The sequence below is a fragment of the Poecilia mexicana genome, unplaced genomic scaffold (genome assembly GCF_051168715.1).
Source record: "Poecilia mexicana isolate PSO_F unplaced genomic scaffold, ASM5116871v1 scaffold_5, whole genome shotgun sequence".
Taxonomy (NCBI): domain Eukaryota; kingdom Metazoa; phylum Chordata; class Actinopteri; order Cyprinodontiformes; family Poeciliidae; genus Poecilia; species Poecilia mexicana.
The window spans coordinates 31082307-31098506 of record NW_028263374.1 but is presented as its reverse complement, the minus strand read 5'-3'; the positions used below and the strand labels follow the sequence as shown (position 1 = coordinate 31098506).

General features: G+C 45.0%; 4 protein-coding genes across 4 annotated transcripts; 2 read left to right on the top strand and 2 right to left on the bottom strand.

Annotated features, from left to right (window-relative positions):
- Positions 1-1401: 1401 nt before the first annotated feature.
- Positions 1402-4041, top strand: LOC106904101 (regulator of G protein signaling 9-binding protein). Its single transcript, XM_014968253.2, has 4 exons — positions 1402-1606; positions 1796-1999; positions 2657-2799; positions 2872-4041. Exons 1-4 carry the CDS (start codon positions 1402-1404, stop codon positions 3043-3045), a joined length of 726 nt encoding a protein of 241 aa, XP_014823739.1. The 3' UTR covers positions 3046-4041.
- Positions 3554-7219, bottom strand: ube2c (ubiquitin-conjugating enzyme E2C). The gene is made up of 7 exons (XM_014968258.2): positions 7091-7219; positions 6700-6829; positions 5903-5930; positions 5223-5309; positions 4951-5155; positions 4823-4882; positions 3554-3675 (listed from the first exon to the last, which is right to left on the bottom strand). The coding sequence occupies exons 2-7, from the start codon at positions 6804-6806 to the stop codon at positions 3638-3640; spliced, it is 525 nt and encodes a 174-aa protein (XP_014823744.1). The 5' UTR covers positions 6807-6829; positions 7091-7219; the 3' UTR covers positions 3554-3637.
- A 1186-nt stretch (positions 7220-8405) lies between these two features.
- Positions 8406-10038, top strand: polr2j (RNA polymerase II subunit J). Its single transcript, XM_014968259.2, has 3 exons — positions 8406-8682; positions 9689-9797; positions 9884-10038. The coding sequence occupies exons 1-3, from the start codon at positions 8540-8542 to the stop codon at positions 9983-9985; spliced, it is 354 nt and encodes a 117-aa protein (XP_014823745.1). The 5' UTR covers positions 8406-8539; the 3' UTR covers positions 9986-10038.
- Positions 10039-10711: 673 nt separating this feature from the next.
- dnttip1 (deoxynucleotidyltransferase terminal interacting protein 1) lies at positions 10712-15938 on the bottom strand. Its single transcript, XM_014968262.2, has 13 exons — positions 15585-15938; positions 13264-13334; positions 13073-13169; positions 12901-12999; positions 12766-12825; positions 12632-12688; positions 12280-12335; positions 12160-12202; positions 11971-12029; positions 11798-11858; positions 11650-11721; positions 11505-11560; positions 10712-11068 (listed from the first exon to the last, which is right to left on the bottom strand). The coding sequence occupies exons 1-13, from the start codon at positions 15657-15659 to the stop codon at positions 10960-10962; spliced, it is 915 nt and encodes a 304-aa protein (XP_014823748.1). The 5' UTR covers positions 15660-15938; the 3' UTR covers positions 10712-10959.
- Positions 15939-16200: the final 262 nt, after the last annotated feature.

The window sequence follows — 16200 nt, the reverse complement described above, 5'->3', positions numbered from 1 at the left end:
TCAGGTTTTGCAGCTTGGCTGTTCTAGCAGGATGATTTTCAGGAGGATTTGACGAGCTGGGACAGAAACATGACTCACTGGGTGATGTAACCAGTTCACGCTCCGTCTCGTCAATGGAAACACCGTACCTGTTCTCTGTTCCACCTGCACAGGTGAGGCTTAGAGGGGCGGCCCTCTGGGAGTCCAGAGCGATCCGCACTCAGCTGTTCTACCCGTTAATTAAAAACACAAACGCTCCCTGTGGAGCAGCAGAACCTGAGTGATTTCAGAAACCTGCGTCCACCGCAGAGGAAGGTGGGAGCAGCAGCAGGTGAGACGCTTCAGGTAAATCTCTCAACATGTCCTTTAATAATAACGTTCTTAATTATTTAATAGAAGAGCAATTCATCAGGTAGCAGCATGGTGGAGGTTCACTCTAATGAAGTAAATTAAACAACTTTTTATATTGATCTATCAGTGACAACCAAATATTTCAGTAACATTTTTAATTATGTGTTTTTCACTGAACTTTGCTATTTTTCTAACTTGTAATGTCAGTTATATTTATTAATTTAGCTTGTTAACCCTCCTGTTTCTGAGGTCCTCTGAGTGTCCACGCAGCTTACCAAGACGGTTAAGTTGCAGTTATGCGACTGATAAAGCATATCTATTTATGAGTATAAATTTGTTGCACCAAAATGTCAAGTAAATTTTTAGTTTTAATTTTTAGAGTGTATATTCCTTTTATTCTGTTTAAACCTCTAACTCCATTATCTGGTTGAAATGAAAGTTGTTTTTTTATATTTATCACAATTAAACTAATACATACAGTAGTTATTAATGCAAATATGTTAGAGCAAAGTAAAGTACCTGCAGTGCTGAACGGCTCAGCAGGTAACAGAAAACCGAGCCGTTCTCTCAGACAGAATCTTCCTGTATCATCAACTCAGTTGATGTGCAGCTATAAAAACTCCTGGATGAGTTTTTGTATCTGTGGAGTTTGACGTCGTTCAGCAGTTTGTTTTAAAGCTCCTCTTGGTAGTCGGATGGCAGTCCTGTTGTTCTGCTGTCTGGATTCAAGCGGCTCGTTCTTCAGCGAACCGTAAGAAGGGAAACGTGAAGACGGACAGAAGGACCGGTTCTGGACCGCCTGGCGGTCAAATGTCCGCTGATCACCAGTGGCACGCCCAGGGGTCATGTTGCCCCCCAGAGAATCATTTTAGCTGTTCCCCCCCCCCAACATTTTACTGACCTGGTCTGCTCACCATTTTGAAAACTTTCTGAAGGCGCCAGTGGTGATCACCATCAATCAGAACCAGAACCCGAATGTTTTCTATCTAAACCAGACTGAACCCAAACCAGTTACCCGCTGACCTTCTGATGACGTCACAGGCCGACACTGAGCTCTGATTGGCTGTCATCATGAGTCGGTGGCGTCGTTCGGTGGACGAGCTGACTGCGGGACGGCGGCGGCAGCAGGCAGAGTGTGAGCGGGCTCAGAACGCTCTGAGTCGGGTCACTTCCTGCTTCCAGCAGCTGGCGGCGTCGCTGGGAAGTTCAGCCGACAGCAGCTTCCTACGGGAAGAGATGGACGAGACGAGAGCGCTGGCTCACCGGATCTGCTCAGGTAACACCTGTCCCTCTGCTGGCCTCACCTGTCCCTCTGCTGGCCTCACCTGTCCCTCTGCTGGCCTCACCTGTCCCTCTGCTGGCCTCACCTGTCCCTCTGCTGGCCTCACCTGTCCCTCTGCTGGCCTCACCTGTCCCTCTGCTGGCCTCACCTGTCCCTCTGCTGGCCTCACCTGTCCCTCTGCAGGTCTGTCTCGCCGCCTGCTGCGCCTGCTGTCAGCCTGTGACTCCGCCCCCATTGCCGTGGATGACAGACATGCTTCAGAACGACTCTGGGTGCTCTTCCTGTCTGCAGTGGAGAACTTCCTGTCTGACCTCCGAAGGGCCAAAGATCTGATTGGTCAGTTCCCTCTGACCCAGCGCTCCAGCAGACGCTCACTGGTGAACACAGGTGAGTTGTTGGCTCCGCCCTCAGGCGTCTGATTGGCTGGGCGATTAACTGATTTTAGAAATGAATTTAATTTGTGGAAAAAATTTTAGCTAATGCTCTCTTCGCGTTTCTGTAGGTCAGAGTGATGTCATCGTCCAGGCGGCCATCTTGTCTGATAAATGTGTGATTGGACTTTGAATTCAGGTCAACTTTAAGACGGAGTATTAGGACTAGTTTATGATTATTTTTTCTTTTAAACTCGAGAATAAAGTTGTAAAAATTAAACACTAAAAAATCAAAAGGAGAAATGTTGAGCATCTTGTGAAGTTATACTTTTTGAAAGTTTTACAGATAAAGAAAAGCTTCATGTTTTAACACATTAGTACTAATTAGTGACATGTTTTTTTTCTTCTTAATTTTAAAAAGTTCTTCCGGTAAAATTGCATTTTTATTCTGCTAATATGACTTTAATAATCCTTCTTAAAACTCACAGAAAGGATGATTGAATAAAATCCACTTTTTAAAAACATTTTCTGTTTTACAAAAGAAGAGGAAAGAAAATATTAAAATCGGATCAAGTATGAAAAACATCTGCGATTTTGTTCCTGAAGTGACCTGCAGGGTTCTGCCTCTAGAGGGCAGACTGGAGCATCCTCTTCTTCTGCCGTTTCCTCTCAGGATGTACCGATGGCCCAGTGGGTCTGGCGGCCCGGGTGGCGCTGGTCCAAATCCCCTGGCTGGTTCTGGAGGAAGAGCCCAGTCCAGATCTGACCAATCACATTGCACGCCTGGAGGCCCAGCTGGGTGAGCTGCAGCAGAGGGTGAGTCCACCTCCAGAACTTAGGCAGAACCGGGCTCAGCAGAACCAGGCTCAGCTCTCTCTGGTTCTGCAGGTCCCGGTGGCGTTCTGGTCAGTGGAGTCGACCCAGCCGGCGTGGGCCGAGGTTCTGAGCGACGCTGAGGATCCGGAGGAAAGCCTGGAGGACTTGATGGAGGTGGCGTCCAGTGGCGGTGGCAGCACCAGGCTGCCTGCCTGCTGCCAGGGAACCTGCTGCTGGGTCGGATAGGCCCGGATCGGTTCTGCTGCAGCCGGAAGTGGTTCAGCAGGGTTCCTAGAGCTCCAACAGAAATCTTCTATAGAAATATTGACCCAGAAGGTAGCACAGGATTAGAATCATGTGAAAATTATTGCACAGAAAGTTGAGTGGAAGGAAGAAGTGTCCATCCATTCAATCTGAAGGAGCAGACGACCATGATCTGGGTCAACAGGTGATCTGCTGGTTCTGTCGGGTCCAGAGTTAACACGTCTACCAGAACCTTTAGTCTTCATGAAGGTTCTGCAGCACAAAATCTGTTTTATTGATCTGAACATTTCAGTTTGGGCTTCCATCCACAACCAGAAAAATCTGAAATATTTCACTTTGTGATGATTTATGATGAGTTTAACTTTCTAGAACAAGGAACAAATAAAACCCCAGGAGGGAGAAAACGGCTCCATGTGACTCCGGATTCTGGTTCTGCAGCGGGCGGCTCACATGGTTCTGGTTCTGGTCCCCATGTAGACACAGAGTCTGGTTTGATTAAGAACCTTATTCTTTATTAACACAGAGAGGCGAACAAACATAAAAATATGATACAATCAGACACAGAGAAGCTGCTTCACTGCTGGAACGTGGCGTGGAGGTGAGCCCGGAAGGCTGCAAGAGAAACAACAACTCCCATCATGCACTGCGTCAAGACTGACGGCTCCCATCATGCACTGCAGAATAACCTGCACAGAGAATAAAGGCCCTGCTCCCTCTGTGAAGAGGTCTCATCCTGGCTCTGTTTAGCCATTCTGCTACTAAAAACTACAAAACAGATTATTTGAAATGTTCAGTAAAGATGTTTCTGCTGGAGGAATGTGTTTGTTCTGACCTGTTGAATACAGAAAACTCAGTATAATCCCTCATGTTTAGAGAAAAAAAATAATTTTGTTCTATTTTTTGCGACAGCTCGCTCTGTGAACTTCGCCATATTTCCAAGATGGCAAAAAATACACATTAAAATGTTCTAATAATCAATTTGTCTCTATTTGACTAATAGAGACATGATTTTTTAACCATCTGTTTTGGTATAAAGTGGAGCTAACAAAGATCAAGTAAAGGACAATAATTCATCAGTTTTCTCCTCTAGTCTAAAAACATTCGTTTAAAAATCATGTTAATAATGAGAACCAAGCAGCTTTCTATTCCACTCCCACAAATAAACTTAAGTTATTACTTTCATAAATTTGTGTAAAGTTTGTCAGTTGAAATTTGTCTCATTTGTGACATTTTGTTTTACTTTCCTCAGTTTGTGACTATTTTTACTTCTTTTTTCTGCTCAGTTTATATCAAACCTTTTTATTACTAATGTGCCTCGTCATAATATTTCTTTGAATTTTCTAAAAGACAGAAAAACGACAAACATTGCCATAAATCCTCCTTTCAACTCAAAATGTCACATGCCGCTATGAATTGTGGGTAATACACTTCGCCGAAGTAAAAAATGCGGACTTCGCTTAAGGGCGGAACCAGAACCCAAAATGGGCAAAGGTGGATGTGGAGAATGTGGGACATACTGCGACCTTTAACCTTCAACATGAGAGAGAGGGGAGGATTTGGACCGGGCCAAAATCTGAAATGTGTGGCAGAGAACTGAAGGCAGAATGACGAATCACAGCTCTGATCAGAGATCCTGCGCACTGATTGGCTACAGAGGAACAGCTAATCTAATCAGAGTGATGAATAGAAATGGGTCAGAACACAACTGGGCCGCCCAGCTTTAAACTACTGCCGGAGGTTCTGGTTCTGGTAAGCTTACCATCCTGGTTCTCCCACAGTTCTGCGGCGGCCGTGTTCAGAGGACTGTCATTGTTGGGTTCTGGGGAGAGACAGCAAGTTAGTGACCCGGTGGAGGGCAATTGGGACTGGTTCTGGCAGTTCTGGTACCTCCCAGCAGGCTCTGGACGGACAGCAGGATGGAGCGGACGTCGTACAGAGCCGACCACTTGTCCTTCAGGATGTCCAGGCAGATGGCGCCCTGATCGTCCACGTTGGGATGGAAACACGGCGTCACGAACCGGACCCGGGGAGCCTGGTACGGGTAGCCGGCCGGGAAGTCCAGGGACAGCCGGTACCGCAGCCCCTCGTACACCTGGAGGCAGAACTAGGTCAGAACCGGGTCAGGGGAACCATAAACATAGAGACGGGTGAGTACGCACTGTCCCCTGAGCTCCATCGATGGTTCCGATCCATTTGAAGAGATTATCAGATTCTGGAAACGCTGAGATGCCCTTATCACCAGACATCTGCAGCATGAGGTCACACGACCCGGGTCAGAGGTCACACCACAGACAATGCATTAAGTAATCATGTGACCAAAGATGAGTCTGAGCATGCTCAGAGTGAAGCGGTGTCAGGTGACCAGCACCAGTTCATCCCCAGTGGTCAGGGTCTATTCTGCTGGACCCAATCGGGCCGGTTCTGCTGGGCTTTCAGTGTTTTAATCAACCATGGAGGAATGAACTGGTTCTGGGTCATCTGGTGACGACCCGACAGCAGGAAGAACTCCGTCCCTCCCTGTTCCTACGTCTGATTGGATGGTTCTGGTACCGGAACCAGCTGAACTCTTGGTTCTGCTGGTTTCCCCCACCAGAACCAAGAGTTCTGATGACATCATCCAGTGGTCCAGATAGTGTTCAGAAAGCTCTTAATGTTGGTGTCTGAAGTTCAGAACCAGCAGGACCGCATCTGGACCCGGTTCTGACCAGAGTCATCCATCGGTCCACACTCTGGGTTTGCTACATTTCTCCTGGTCACCGAACCAATCTATGACTCTGTTACCATGGTAACAGGCCATCAATTACTATGGCAACAGAAAAAAGTCAGGAAATGGACTCACCATGAGGGTCATCAGCTCCTGCTGCAGCCTGAGGACAGAGAGAGAAATTCAAAAGTGCTTTATTGGTGCAGGAAAGCTCTCCTGTAGCAGTCTGTGCTGCACTAAATCTGAAGACTCTGACTGAAGACAACATGAAGAGGATGGTCAGGATTGGCCATAACTCTCTTGATCATATGAAGAATCCTTCTTTGCATCATCATCTCCAGAGGCTCCACAGCCTCTAGAGCAGAACCAGAACCGGACTCAGGCTGTTGAGCCTCTTTAGGCCTCTGGTTCTGATGCTGCTCTCACTAACAGACTGACAGCAGAACCCTGAAGGATGTTCTCTTCCTCCGTCTCTGTTCCTTCCTCTCTGGTGTCCAGATGAACATCCAGGATTTTATATTCCTCACCACCTCCACTTCTTCCCCCATGATGTAAATAGGGTTTGACCTTTGACCCTGGTCATCTACTTTGTTTTGCTCACATTTAAGATGATTTGATTTTTGGACACTCAGTCCTTAGTCTGATTGTGAACCTGAACCCAGAGGATCCAAAACCAGAACTTTAACTGGACCCAAACCCAGACTGGTGGTTCTGAAGCCACCAATAAGTCGCTTCAGCAGGTTCAGTCCAACCTGCTGCGTGGACTGAACCTGCAGTCCACGCAGCAGGTTCTGGACCCGGAACTCAGAGCTATTGGGTCTGCTGCGAGTCATGTTCCTCCGTTATCATGGTAACAAAATGACGTTTTGTTGCTTCTGACTTAGTCGCTCTGCTTATTGGACCGGTTCTGGAGGTTCCGATTCGGGACTCACCGCTTGGTCACTGAGCCTCTGGCGGCGCTGCTGCCACTTTCACTGCCCTTCAGGGCGGCCGCGGATGACGCTGCAGCCGCTGCGGGGTCCATGTTCTGGGAAGCCATGGGTTCTCTTAGTTCGGTTCGTGCTGGGGACAGAGAGAGGGAATGGACCGCGCCGAACTCTGAAACCCGGTCAAAGCTACCGGACAGAGCCGGGAGCTGCCCGGCCCCTGGTACCTGCGGGCTCCGGGTCAGAACCCTGACCAATCCGTTAGCTACATGCTAACAGCCGTTAGCCTGTTTGTCTCCCCAGACCCGGAGTAAACAAACAAATAAACATCCAAACAGCACGTGACCACAACAGGTAAACGCGTCAGCTGGTTGACCGGTCCACATCAGAGACTCACCTGGTATCGGTTCGGTGTCAGCTCACTTTCAGTCCAAGAAGCAGCTGCTGCCGGTTCGGAGTATAAACTGAACTTTCTCCCGCCCCTCAGTTTAAACAGGCTTTCCTTCGGCAACAGCCAATCAGCGTCCGACTTTCAAACCCAAATAATCCAAAACGCACCAATGAGACGGCTGGTTATTCAAGAAGTTGGTTTGGAAATTAAACCGGAAACTCCGTAAATTCCGATTTTAGTTTGACGTCACATACAAGGAGTTAAAAAAAATCTTCAAAATTTAATAGAACTCCGAAAGAAAACAAATATTCTAATTATTTTTTGTTTTCCAGTGTCAATAAGTCAATTTTCATAAATTAATTGGAAAAAAACAAAATATGATCTGAAATGTCATAATATTAAATTACTTAGATATTAAACAATAAATAAATCTGCCTCTCATTAGAGCTGCTGAGGTTTATTCACACTCTTATCATTAAAGAACAAAAATATACAAAACAAACTTAAATGTAGTGATTTATTATAGTCTGTTAAGCGTTGAAAAGGGAAGTTATCACCAATACATATGAGATTACAAAAGTATAGAAACAATGTGGACTTAGGTAGATTTTGATAAAGTTATCTAAATCTGAAGGAAAATGTTTGGAAAGAAATCATGGAAAATGAGGTGGATAATGAGATAAAAGCAAGACATTTATGTGAAATACAAAATACAGTTGATGTTACAAGAATTGGTGGAGTAAAAAGGAGGGAGGACATAATTATAATCAGAATAAGAAGTGAATGTCACTCTTTTTAAGATGGGGAAACATCGTCATTGCTGCAAAAATGACAGAACATGTTTTCATTAGTTGCAGAAAAATATTTGGGCCTAATATTGACCATTGAAAGGTTGAAATTGGGAACTCGAGTTTGTAAATGTGGTTGCTCAGTTGAATAATGGCTTAGATTGTTGAGCAATACTGACCCTTTAAGAGAATCTGAGGAAAGAAAATGTATTTTTTGTTTTCAAGAAGAGACAATAAAACATGTTTTGTTGTTCTGTTCCAAATATTCTGTTGAGAGAAGGGAATTAGTATGTAGATTACAATACAATAAATTATAGTTAAATAAACAAGATATTTTGGACACAATTTATACTTCTGAATAATTTGTTCTTTACCTTAAATACCTTAAGAAGACGAAATTGATAGAAAGGATATAGAGAATGTATATATTTTTGTGGGTGGGATAATGCACATGTAGCATCCCTGTCCAGTAGATGGCGGTAATGCAAATCAAAGAAGAAGAAGAAGAAGAAGAAGAAGAAGGAGAAGAAGAAGAACGGAAGTAAAATCCAGTAGATGGCACTAGTGCAACAAGCTGTTGGTAAATACTAAAGAAGAGGAAGAAAAGCAGTCGAGCGGAAGTGTTTCTGAGCGGCATTTCTGATCCAAGTTCGGTTCGGACGGAAAGATGAACGCTCCTCCGGCTTTCGAGTCATTTCTGCTGTTCGAGGGAGAGAAGAAGATCAGCATCAGCAAAGACACGAAGGTTCCCAACGCTTGTTTGTTCACACTGAACAAAGAGGACCACACGCTGGGCAACATCATCCGAGCGTGAGACCATCTCACACACCACACCGACCAACCCGGTCCAAACAGAACCACACAGCAGACAAACCCAGTCCAAATAGAACAGAACAGAACTTTCCTGATCCTGAACTGCCTGGGATGAACCGGGTCCTGAACACGTTCAGCAGTGACCCTGAACAAAGAACAATGTAGATTTAAACGTGAAAATGATCAAAGCTGAAAAAGTTTATTCCAGATATCATGTTCAGATTAATCTGGTTCAATTTAGTAATTAATGGCAGACATCTTGAATTAAAACTGACAGTTTGTACTAGGAAGAATGTAATTAACTAAATCTAAATACATCTAAAATAGATATTTCATATAGTCTAAATATAATTAGAAATATCTTAATTCACTAATATTTCTAGTCATAAATCAGTTTCAGATATCTGGAATGAGAGGTGAAATCAATTTGATGCTAAAATCGTGTGAAGCCTTACAGCTTTAAGCATGATGCTCCAGGTTATTGGGATTACTGCTGATGAGTAACAGGAATAAAAAAAATCCTTCATCTGTCCAAACAGGAAACTAAATATTATAACTCAGATTGTCTTTGTAAAACAAATAGTGATGCTGTGAAGGATCTCCAGTAGCAGTCAGTCTTGCATTGTCTCTAAAGATGCCTCTGACTGAAAACTATTGCTGTGTAACAATGTCAAAATGCTAGCAGCTCCATATGACATCAGCTGCTAATCCACCTCCTTTGCTTTTGCTGCTCCTCAGTTTTCATTCATTTTTGTTACCTGAATGCAAACATAATAAATTTAATTTGTACCGCACTTTTCATTAGCAAAAATCTCAAAGTGCCACACAGTACAACTAAAATCATAGATAAAATCAGCATCATAAAAATCATGTGGAGGCAGAATAGGTTTACTTAAATGGAAAAGTCTTTAAGCGTCTTTTAAAGTCATACCAGAGGTCCAGCAGGTAGGATGTCCCTGTGACCAGGTGTGCGTGTGTGTGTGTGTGTGTGTGTGTGTTCCAGTCAGCTGCTGAAGGACCCTCAGGTTCTGTTTGCCGGTTATAAAGTCCCTCACCCCTTGGAGCATAAGATCGTCATCCGGGTCCAGACCACACCTGACTACAGTCCCCAGGTAACTTGCTTGCGCACGCCAGCTAAGATGCATCCCTGCTGACAGGAAGTGGTGTCTAACAGGAAGTGATGTCATGTCCTCCCCAGGAAGCGTTCACCAATGCCATCACAGACTTGATCAGTGAGCTGTCGCTGCTGGAGGAACGCTTCCGGGTCGCCATTAAAGACAAACAGGAAGGAATCGAGTGACCGCGCCCACTCTGGTGTTTTTTTCTAATAAAGATGTGACGTCATGTCCTGTAGAGCGCTTGGTTGAGTTTCATGTCTGCTAGAACCATTCAGCTGATCACAGAAATGATATCACAGCTGAGAGGCGGCAGAAACATTGTCTACAAAACAGATTGGGTTTTTTTTGGTAACACTTTATTTGAAGGGGGTGAATAAGACTGTCATAAACATGACATAACACCTGAACATGAATAAGCCTTCATGAATATTTATGACTGTCATAAAGCGTCATTCGGTAAATTATGACACTTTTAATACAAAGTTGACATTATTCTAAATGTCTGTTATGACAACTTGACATTAACCAATAAGTCATTACTGTTTGAACTTTACCTTTAATAACAAAGTTATCTAATTTTTAAAGTGCAATGAGTAATACTTTTATAACAAATTTATATCAGTAATGATTTTTGCTGGCCCACTTCCTGCGTTGCCCCAAACTCTGCTAAAGCCTCACCTCCCGTCTCCACCTGATTGTGGCTTGCTGCTGGCGTCTTCCACACAAACTGATCCAAATCTTTGAACTTACTGATTTGATTGCCTGAATTACCTGGAACGTCACCTGGATTCTGTCAGCTGATTGTGGCTACGTACGCTCCACTCTCTTTCAGAAGGTCGGGGGTTTTCCTGTTGGATCAAATCCTCATCTGGATCTGAAGATGGCAAGCTAGAAAAAGGACTATGGACTTTATGATTTTGGAATTAATTTATTCTGAGTCAGTTATCTTGTCTCATGCTGCTGTAATTGTCTGGTTTTATTCAAATCACTTAACATATATACACCAATCCTAAAAGCACTGCCTCCTGTTTTCATTCACACCTCAGGCTCCTTAAAAGGACAATCTTGTGATGCTGCTTTTGGAGCTCCAGTTAGCTGCCTAGCCCATAACTGTTACAAAGGGGTCACATGATCAGAGCCTCGGGTCATGTGACCTTCAGGGGTCGTTGTCCCTCTGAGCCTCCATGGCGCGCTGCATCTTCTCCACCATCCAGGGAGGAACGCCAAACGGCTTCAGCTCATCCATCCGCACGTCCGGACAGTCCCTGGAAAACACACGTGGGTTACCATGGAAACCATTGTGTTTTTAAAAGGTTTTGAGAATTTTGTTTCTCCTCAACAATAAACTAAGCAAGAAATATGAAACTTAAACTAAGAAAATAGTCCATTTCCTTTTTGCAGGAAAGGAATATGAACCAATTCACAAATTATTGATCTCAAAAGGAAATCAAATATCAGAAGCAACATGAAACTGAAGGAGGTTAAAACAGGAGAAGAAGAACAGGCTCCTCCCACCATACCAGTCTGGTTCTGATCCAGTTCAATGAGCTGTGGGTCAGAACCACCAGAGAGTCGGGATGCTGTAAGGTTCTGGTCCAGAGTGTGTATCAGTTCGGCTGACTCAGCCTGAATCTGTTCAGGTTTCATCTGGCCCAACCCGAATGCACACCGCCGGTTCTGGAGAACAGAACCAGACCTCACCTGTACTCATCGCTGCGGGACAGATCCTGGATGTCCTCCTCAATCAGAAGGTAGGCCTGAAAAGAAACGAGTCAGATTCAGAGACCAGAGGTTCTGCAGAACCGCCAACAGAACCAGAATGTTCTGGTGGTACCAGAGTTCTCACCATCTTGCCCCCCGTGGCTCTCATGTGGTGCCGTTCTGCCAGCCACTGCTTGTCCTTGGCGTCAGCAGCGTACTGAAACACACAGCGCCCCCCGCAGGTCAGCAGCACGTCTGCACTCAGAGGTCATGTGACAGGAAGCCGGACTCACCTTGAACAGGTCGGCGTGTTTGATGTAGATCCGTCCTCTGGTTCCGCCCATCCCCAGCGCCCTACGATGACATCACAGCAGCCAATGTCACTTCCTGTTCAGCTACTCAACAAAGTTTATCAAAGTCGATCTCATGACATCACGCCTGTTTCTGATTGGTGCCGGTGACTCACTTGTTGGCTCTGGAGCCAAGAACGAACGTGCTGCTGTCGTTGAGTCTGGACGGATCCCACTGAAACACACAGCCAGGTGAACTTCCTCACAGGGGATTTCCATTAGCGGTGGCTCCTCCCTTCAGCCTGACCACTAGGTGGCAGTAACCAGCTAACAGCACACCTGTCAGAGTTTAAGAACAGACTCACCTTTGGCCCCTCCCTCTTCACAGGCTCTGCCTTCGGCTTCACTCTGAGGAGAAAAACTCAAACCAATGAGGTGCTGCGGTCTGCCTGGACACTGATGATGTCACCTGGTCAGGTACTCACAGAGGGTAGCTGGCGGGACGGTCCGAGGAGACGACGGGACCTGGACGACTTTTCCTCTGAGGACAGAGACGGACCAATCACACGAAGGCAACAGTCAACAACCTCACCTGGTTCGGCGTTTAGCCAATCGGCAAAGAATTAGCACGTACCCACAACAGGCGCAATAAAGCTAGTAGCTAACATGGCCGCCTAACAAAGCTAGGCGGCCATGTTAGGCGGCTAACATAGTACATGTTATGTTATCTAGCTGTTAGCTAGCCAGCTTACATAGCCTAGCCAGCAAGCTAGCTAACATAGCCTAGTCCTACGTCAAACATGAAGATGCTCAGGCTACACCTGGCTAACACGCTACCTTCTTAGGTAGAAGATTTCCTCTGATCACAAAGTCTTCATCAGCTGCTCTGGATCTCTACAGCACAAACAGAACCGGGTCAGAACCAAGTTGGGTCACAGCCTGCTCTGATTGGTCAGTCAGAGGGCGTGTACCTTCATCGTGACTTCTGATCCTGTTCTTTTCCCCTCCACCTCTGGAAACAGCTGTTTGGCCTGGTGATGACATTACAGAACCAGGTGAGTGTGGGTAGATGGGCTGCTATGGGAGGAAACAGGAAGTGACCTCACGTGTTCCAGAACGTTCCTGCAGGCCTCCCGGATCAGCTGGTCCGTCTGGACGTCTTCGCCAACGTTCTCCTTCACATTCTCCGCCGCCTTCTCAAAGAACTGCAACAGACGCACCTGGTCACACTCCACACCTGCCCGCACGTGGCCCCATCCCTATGGCGTGACCTCTGACCTTCTGGTACTTCCTGAAAACCGCCATGATGTCATCGTTGAAGCTGGGCTGAAGTACGGCCCTCAGTAGGTCCATGGACACCTGGGGATCCGTGTAGCTGCTCACAGGTGGAACACAGGATGGGATAAGACTGGACCGGGTCAGAACTGGACTCATCAGAACCAGCAGAACCACAGTCCAGCTGCACTCACCTGACTGCAGTGTGTGAGCGCCGTCCTCGTCTCTGGACGTGTCGATGTTTGATCATCAGGTTCCACGGCTTCTAGTCGGTGAAGAACAGGCAGTTCAGTGCCTCCATCATCATCATCATCATCAATATAAACAAGGTCCTCCTTCTAATAAAATAGGTAATGTTTATTTATTTCATTTCATATTAAACTGGTATTTCCTACAAAATAAATTTAAATCTGCCAGAGGTATGAATAATTTTGAGCTTATGGCTACTAAATTTAGATTCCCATCCTCCTTTTCTGACCAGAGAAAATGTTCTGGTGGTCCAGAAGAGAACCAGATTTAGTCTCTCATGATCAGTTCTGTTGATATGAAACTATAATTCACAAACTTTAAATGAAGCTCAAAGTTTCCTCTGATCCGTTTGGAAGCAAGTTAATGAACATATTACAAACCTCAAATAAATATTTCATTCCGTTTTAAAAGTTTAGCAAAACAAAAACAGAATTTACAACAGCTTAGTTCTGAACTTGCAACAAAATTCTGATAAATATAGAATCAATAATCTGAAACAAAAATATGGAAGCCTGTTTCCACAACTCTGATAAAAAACATAAAATAAATTATCTCACTATTTCGAGATAGTATCTCAAAATAATGAGACTATCAAGATCCAGGATAAAGAGGGCCTCCCCCGACCAGCAGAGGCTGATCTTTGCCGGTGGGTTACGTCGATTCGTGTTTCCCCATCAGATTCGGTTCCCTCTGCGTCACAGTGCACGTGTTTCGACGCACTTTTTTCACGTATTTGCAAATGCACTCTCATCAGGCACACATAATGTCACGGCCTTTTGGCTTCCAAAACCAAACTTTTCCTACAAAGGCTGTGGGTGGAAACAGGTGGTTTGATTCCTGCACATGATTGTTTGGGTTGGGGGATAATATATATATATATAGTCACGCCCAGCTCAGCTCAAGGGCGATGACAAAAATGGGAGACAGACAAACGGATCTAAAGTAACCATTTATTTTATGAAAAAATATGCTCTGGGGGATCTGCACAGCCAGTCAGACAGAAGTGTGGACCAATGCTGCTCGTTCCGGTCTGGTCTGGAGGGCAATCAAGCAGACCAGTGACTGACTAGATGTCAGTATTTATCAGCTGCCTGTGTGTTCAATTAACAGCCCATCTACCTGCTTCCTGAAAAGAAACAAGAAAAAACACAGACACACCTACTGGACAGGAGGGGATCGTCACAATATAAAAGACATTCTTCTATGTCTCACCCTCCACAGGTGGTCTCTCTCTCTCTCTCTCTCTCTCTCTCTCTCTCTCTCTCTACCCCCCCCCCCCTCACACACACACACTGCACATTTCTGGACTGAGATGTCTGATGTTGTTCCTGGGATCTGTTTGAGCCACTGCTCCAGTTTGGGGGTGACTGCCCCGAGGGCCCCGATGACCACAGGCACCACTGTGGTCTTCACCTTCCAGGCCTTCTCCAGTTCCTCTCTGAGGCCCTGGTATTTCTCCAGTTTCTCCTTTTTCCTGATGTTGTGGTCACTTGGTATTGCTACATCCACCACAACGGCTTTCCTCTGTTCTTTATCCACCACCACAATGTCCGGTTGGTTCTCCATTACCATCTTGTCTGTCTGGATCTGGAAGTCCCACAGGATCTTAGCTCGGTCATTCTCCACCACCTTTGGGGGTGTTCCCCACTTTGATACGTATATACACACACTCTTTATTTCTTATTAAAATATCAACAAAATAATTACAAAAAATCTCTTACAACTTAGATGAAAACGAAAGTTAACTTAATCTGACGTTTCAAGATCAAAAAGTGGTCAAAAAAATCATTTTGCAAAAACCTCCCGTCATCACACCAACCTCCATCAATCACCCGGTGTGTTCTTAATTACTCAAATTAACGGGAGGGTCTAACAGTTACCATTATTTCGAGACAGTATTTTGAAATTAGATTTATTCATTTTTACCAGAGTGGCGGAAACAGGCTTCCATACAAAAAAAACTAAAATAACATTTGTTTTATTATAGCTTGGTTTGCTTAAAGTAAAAGAATAAAATTTAAAGTAAATACGTCAATTACCAAAGGTGAAAAAAACTATAAACAAAAGCCAAAACAAAAGAAAATGAAATAAAACTGAAAATTATAGGAAACTATAAACTGACAGCAATTTAATCAAAGAATATTGCAAGTAATAAATCTAAATTTGTTATATTTACTATTTTAAGCTAAAATCGGGGATGCTTCGTTAGCCGTAGCTAGCTGCCCCGTTAGCCGCCGCTAGCTGCCTCTTCCTCCGGGATTCTTACCGGGTTCTGGTCCGGATGTTCCGCTCCGACCTGCTCCAGCCACTCCCGGCCTCCCTCGCTGCGATGAGCTCCCATGCTGGACCCGCTCCGAAGTTCTGCTGCGGTTCGTTTCGGTCAAGTCAGCTCCGGGTTGAATCAAGTTAACTCGGCTAGGCTAACAGTGGCTACAGCAGCAGAGACCGACGGACTTTAACGTGGTTCGGGTACAGATTTGGCCTTCTGACTGGACGCGAGGTTAAAAGTTTATTTTTAATCTGCTGCTGATCAATAATCGATCTGAAGTTTGATGTTTACTTCCAGGAAGTTACACCATCATTTCCGTCTAAGTGAAGCTGGTAAATTTCCGGCTAGTTATGTCAAAATTGAAGTTCCAGGTTCCGGCTCCAGGTTTCAAAATAAAAGCTCATTATGGGACGGGGCTGTTGTACAGAACTCTATTATTTAACTGGGTTTAGATGTACAACCGAACCGGGTCGGACTAAGGTGAACTTTAACTTCTAGGTTTCCACTTCATCGTGGACATTAAGTCACATCTTATGCTTTTTATGGCGCCTAAAGCCTGGCCCCAAAAAGAGCAGTGGTGTTTGACTCACGGGTCAGATAAATAAATGAAAAA

What these genes read in the sequence shown, in the direction of transcription:
- ube2c (XM_014968258.2), bottom strand. Translation starts at nt 6,806, where the DNA reads ATGGCTTCCCAGAACATGGACCCCGCAGCGGCTGCAGCGTCATCCGCG. An exon ending in AGAGGCTCAGTGACCAAGCG is followed by an intron (nt 5,931 to 6,699) that starts GTGAGTCCCGAA and finishes CTCTGTCCTCAG; the next exon opens with GCTGCAGCAGGAGCTGATGA. An exon ending in CGTCCAGAGCCTGCTGGGAG is followed by an intron (nt 4,883 to 4,950) that starts GTACCAGAACTG and finishes GTCTCTCCCCAG; the next exon opens with AACCCAACAATGACAGTCCT.
- polr2j (XM_014968259.2), top strand. Translation starts at nt 8,540, where the DNA reads ATGAACGCTCCTCCGGCTTTCGAGTCATTTCTGCTGTTCGAGGGAGAG. An exon ending in CTGGGCAACATCATCCGAGC is followed by an intron (nt 8,683 to 9,688) that starts GTGAGACCATCT and finishes TGTGTGTTCCAG; the next exon opens with TCAGCTGCTGAAGGACCCTC. An exon ending in CACCTGACTACAGTCCCCAG is followed by an intron (nt 9,798 to 9,883) that starts GTAACTTGCTTG and finishes TGTCCTCCCCAG; the next exon opens with GAAGCGTTCACCAATGCCAT.
- LOC106904101 (XM_014968253.2), top strand. Translation starts at nt 1,402, where the DNA reads ATGAGTCGGTGGCGTCGTTCGGTGGACGAGCTGACTGCGGGACGGCGG. An exon ending in GGCTCACCGGATCTGCTCAG is followed by an intron (nt 1,607 to 1,795) that starts GTAACACCTGTC and finishes GTCCCTCTGCAG; the next exon opens with GTCTGTCTCGCCGCCTGCTG. An exon ending in ACGCTCACTGGTGAACACAG is followed by an intron (nt 2,000 to 2,656) that starts GTGAGTTGTTGG and finishes GTTTCCTCTCAG; the next exon opens with GATGTACCGATGGCCCAGTG.
- dnttip1 (XM_014968262.2), bottom strand. Translation starts at nt 15,659, where the DNA reads ATGGGAGCTCATCGCAGCGAGGGAGGCCGGGAGTGGCTGGAGCAGGTC. An exon ending in TTTTCAGGAAGTACCAGAAG is followed by an intron (nt 13,000 to 13,072) that starts GTCAGAGGTCAC and finishes CGTCTGTTGCAG; the next exon opens with TTCTTTGAGAAGGCGGCGGA. An exon ending in GAGCCACGGGGGGCAAGATG is followed by an intron (nt 11,561 to 11,649) that starts GTGAGAACTCTG and finishes GTTTCTTTTCAG; the next exon opens with GCCTACCTTCTGATTGAGGA.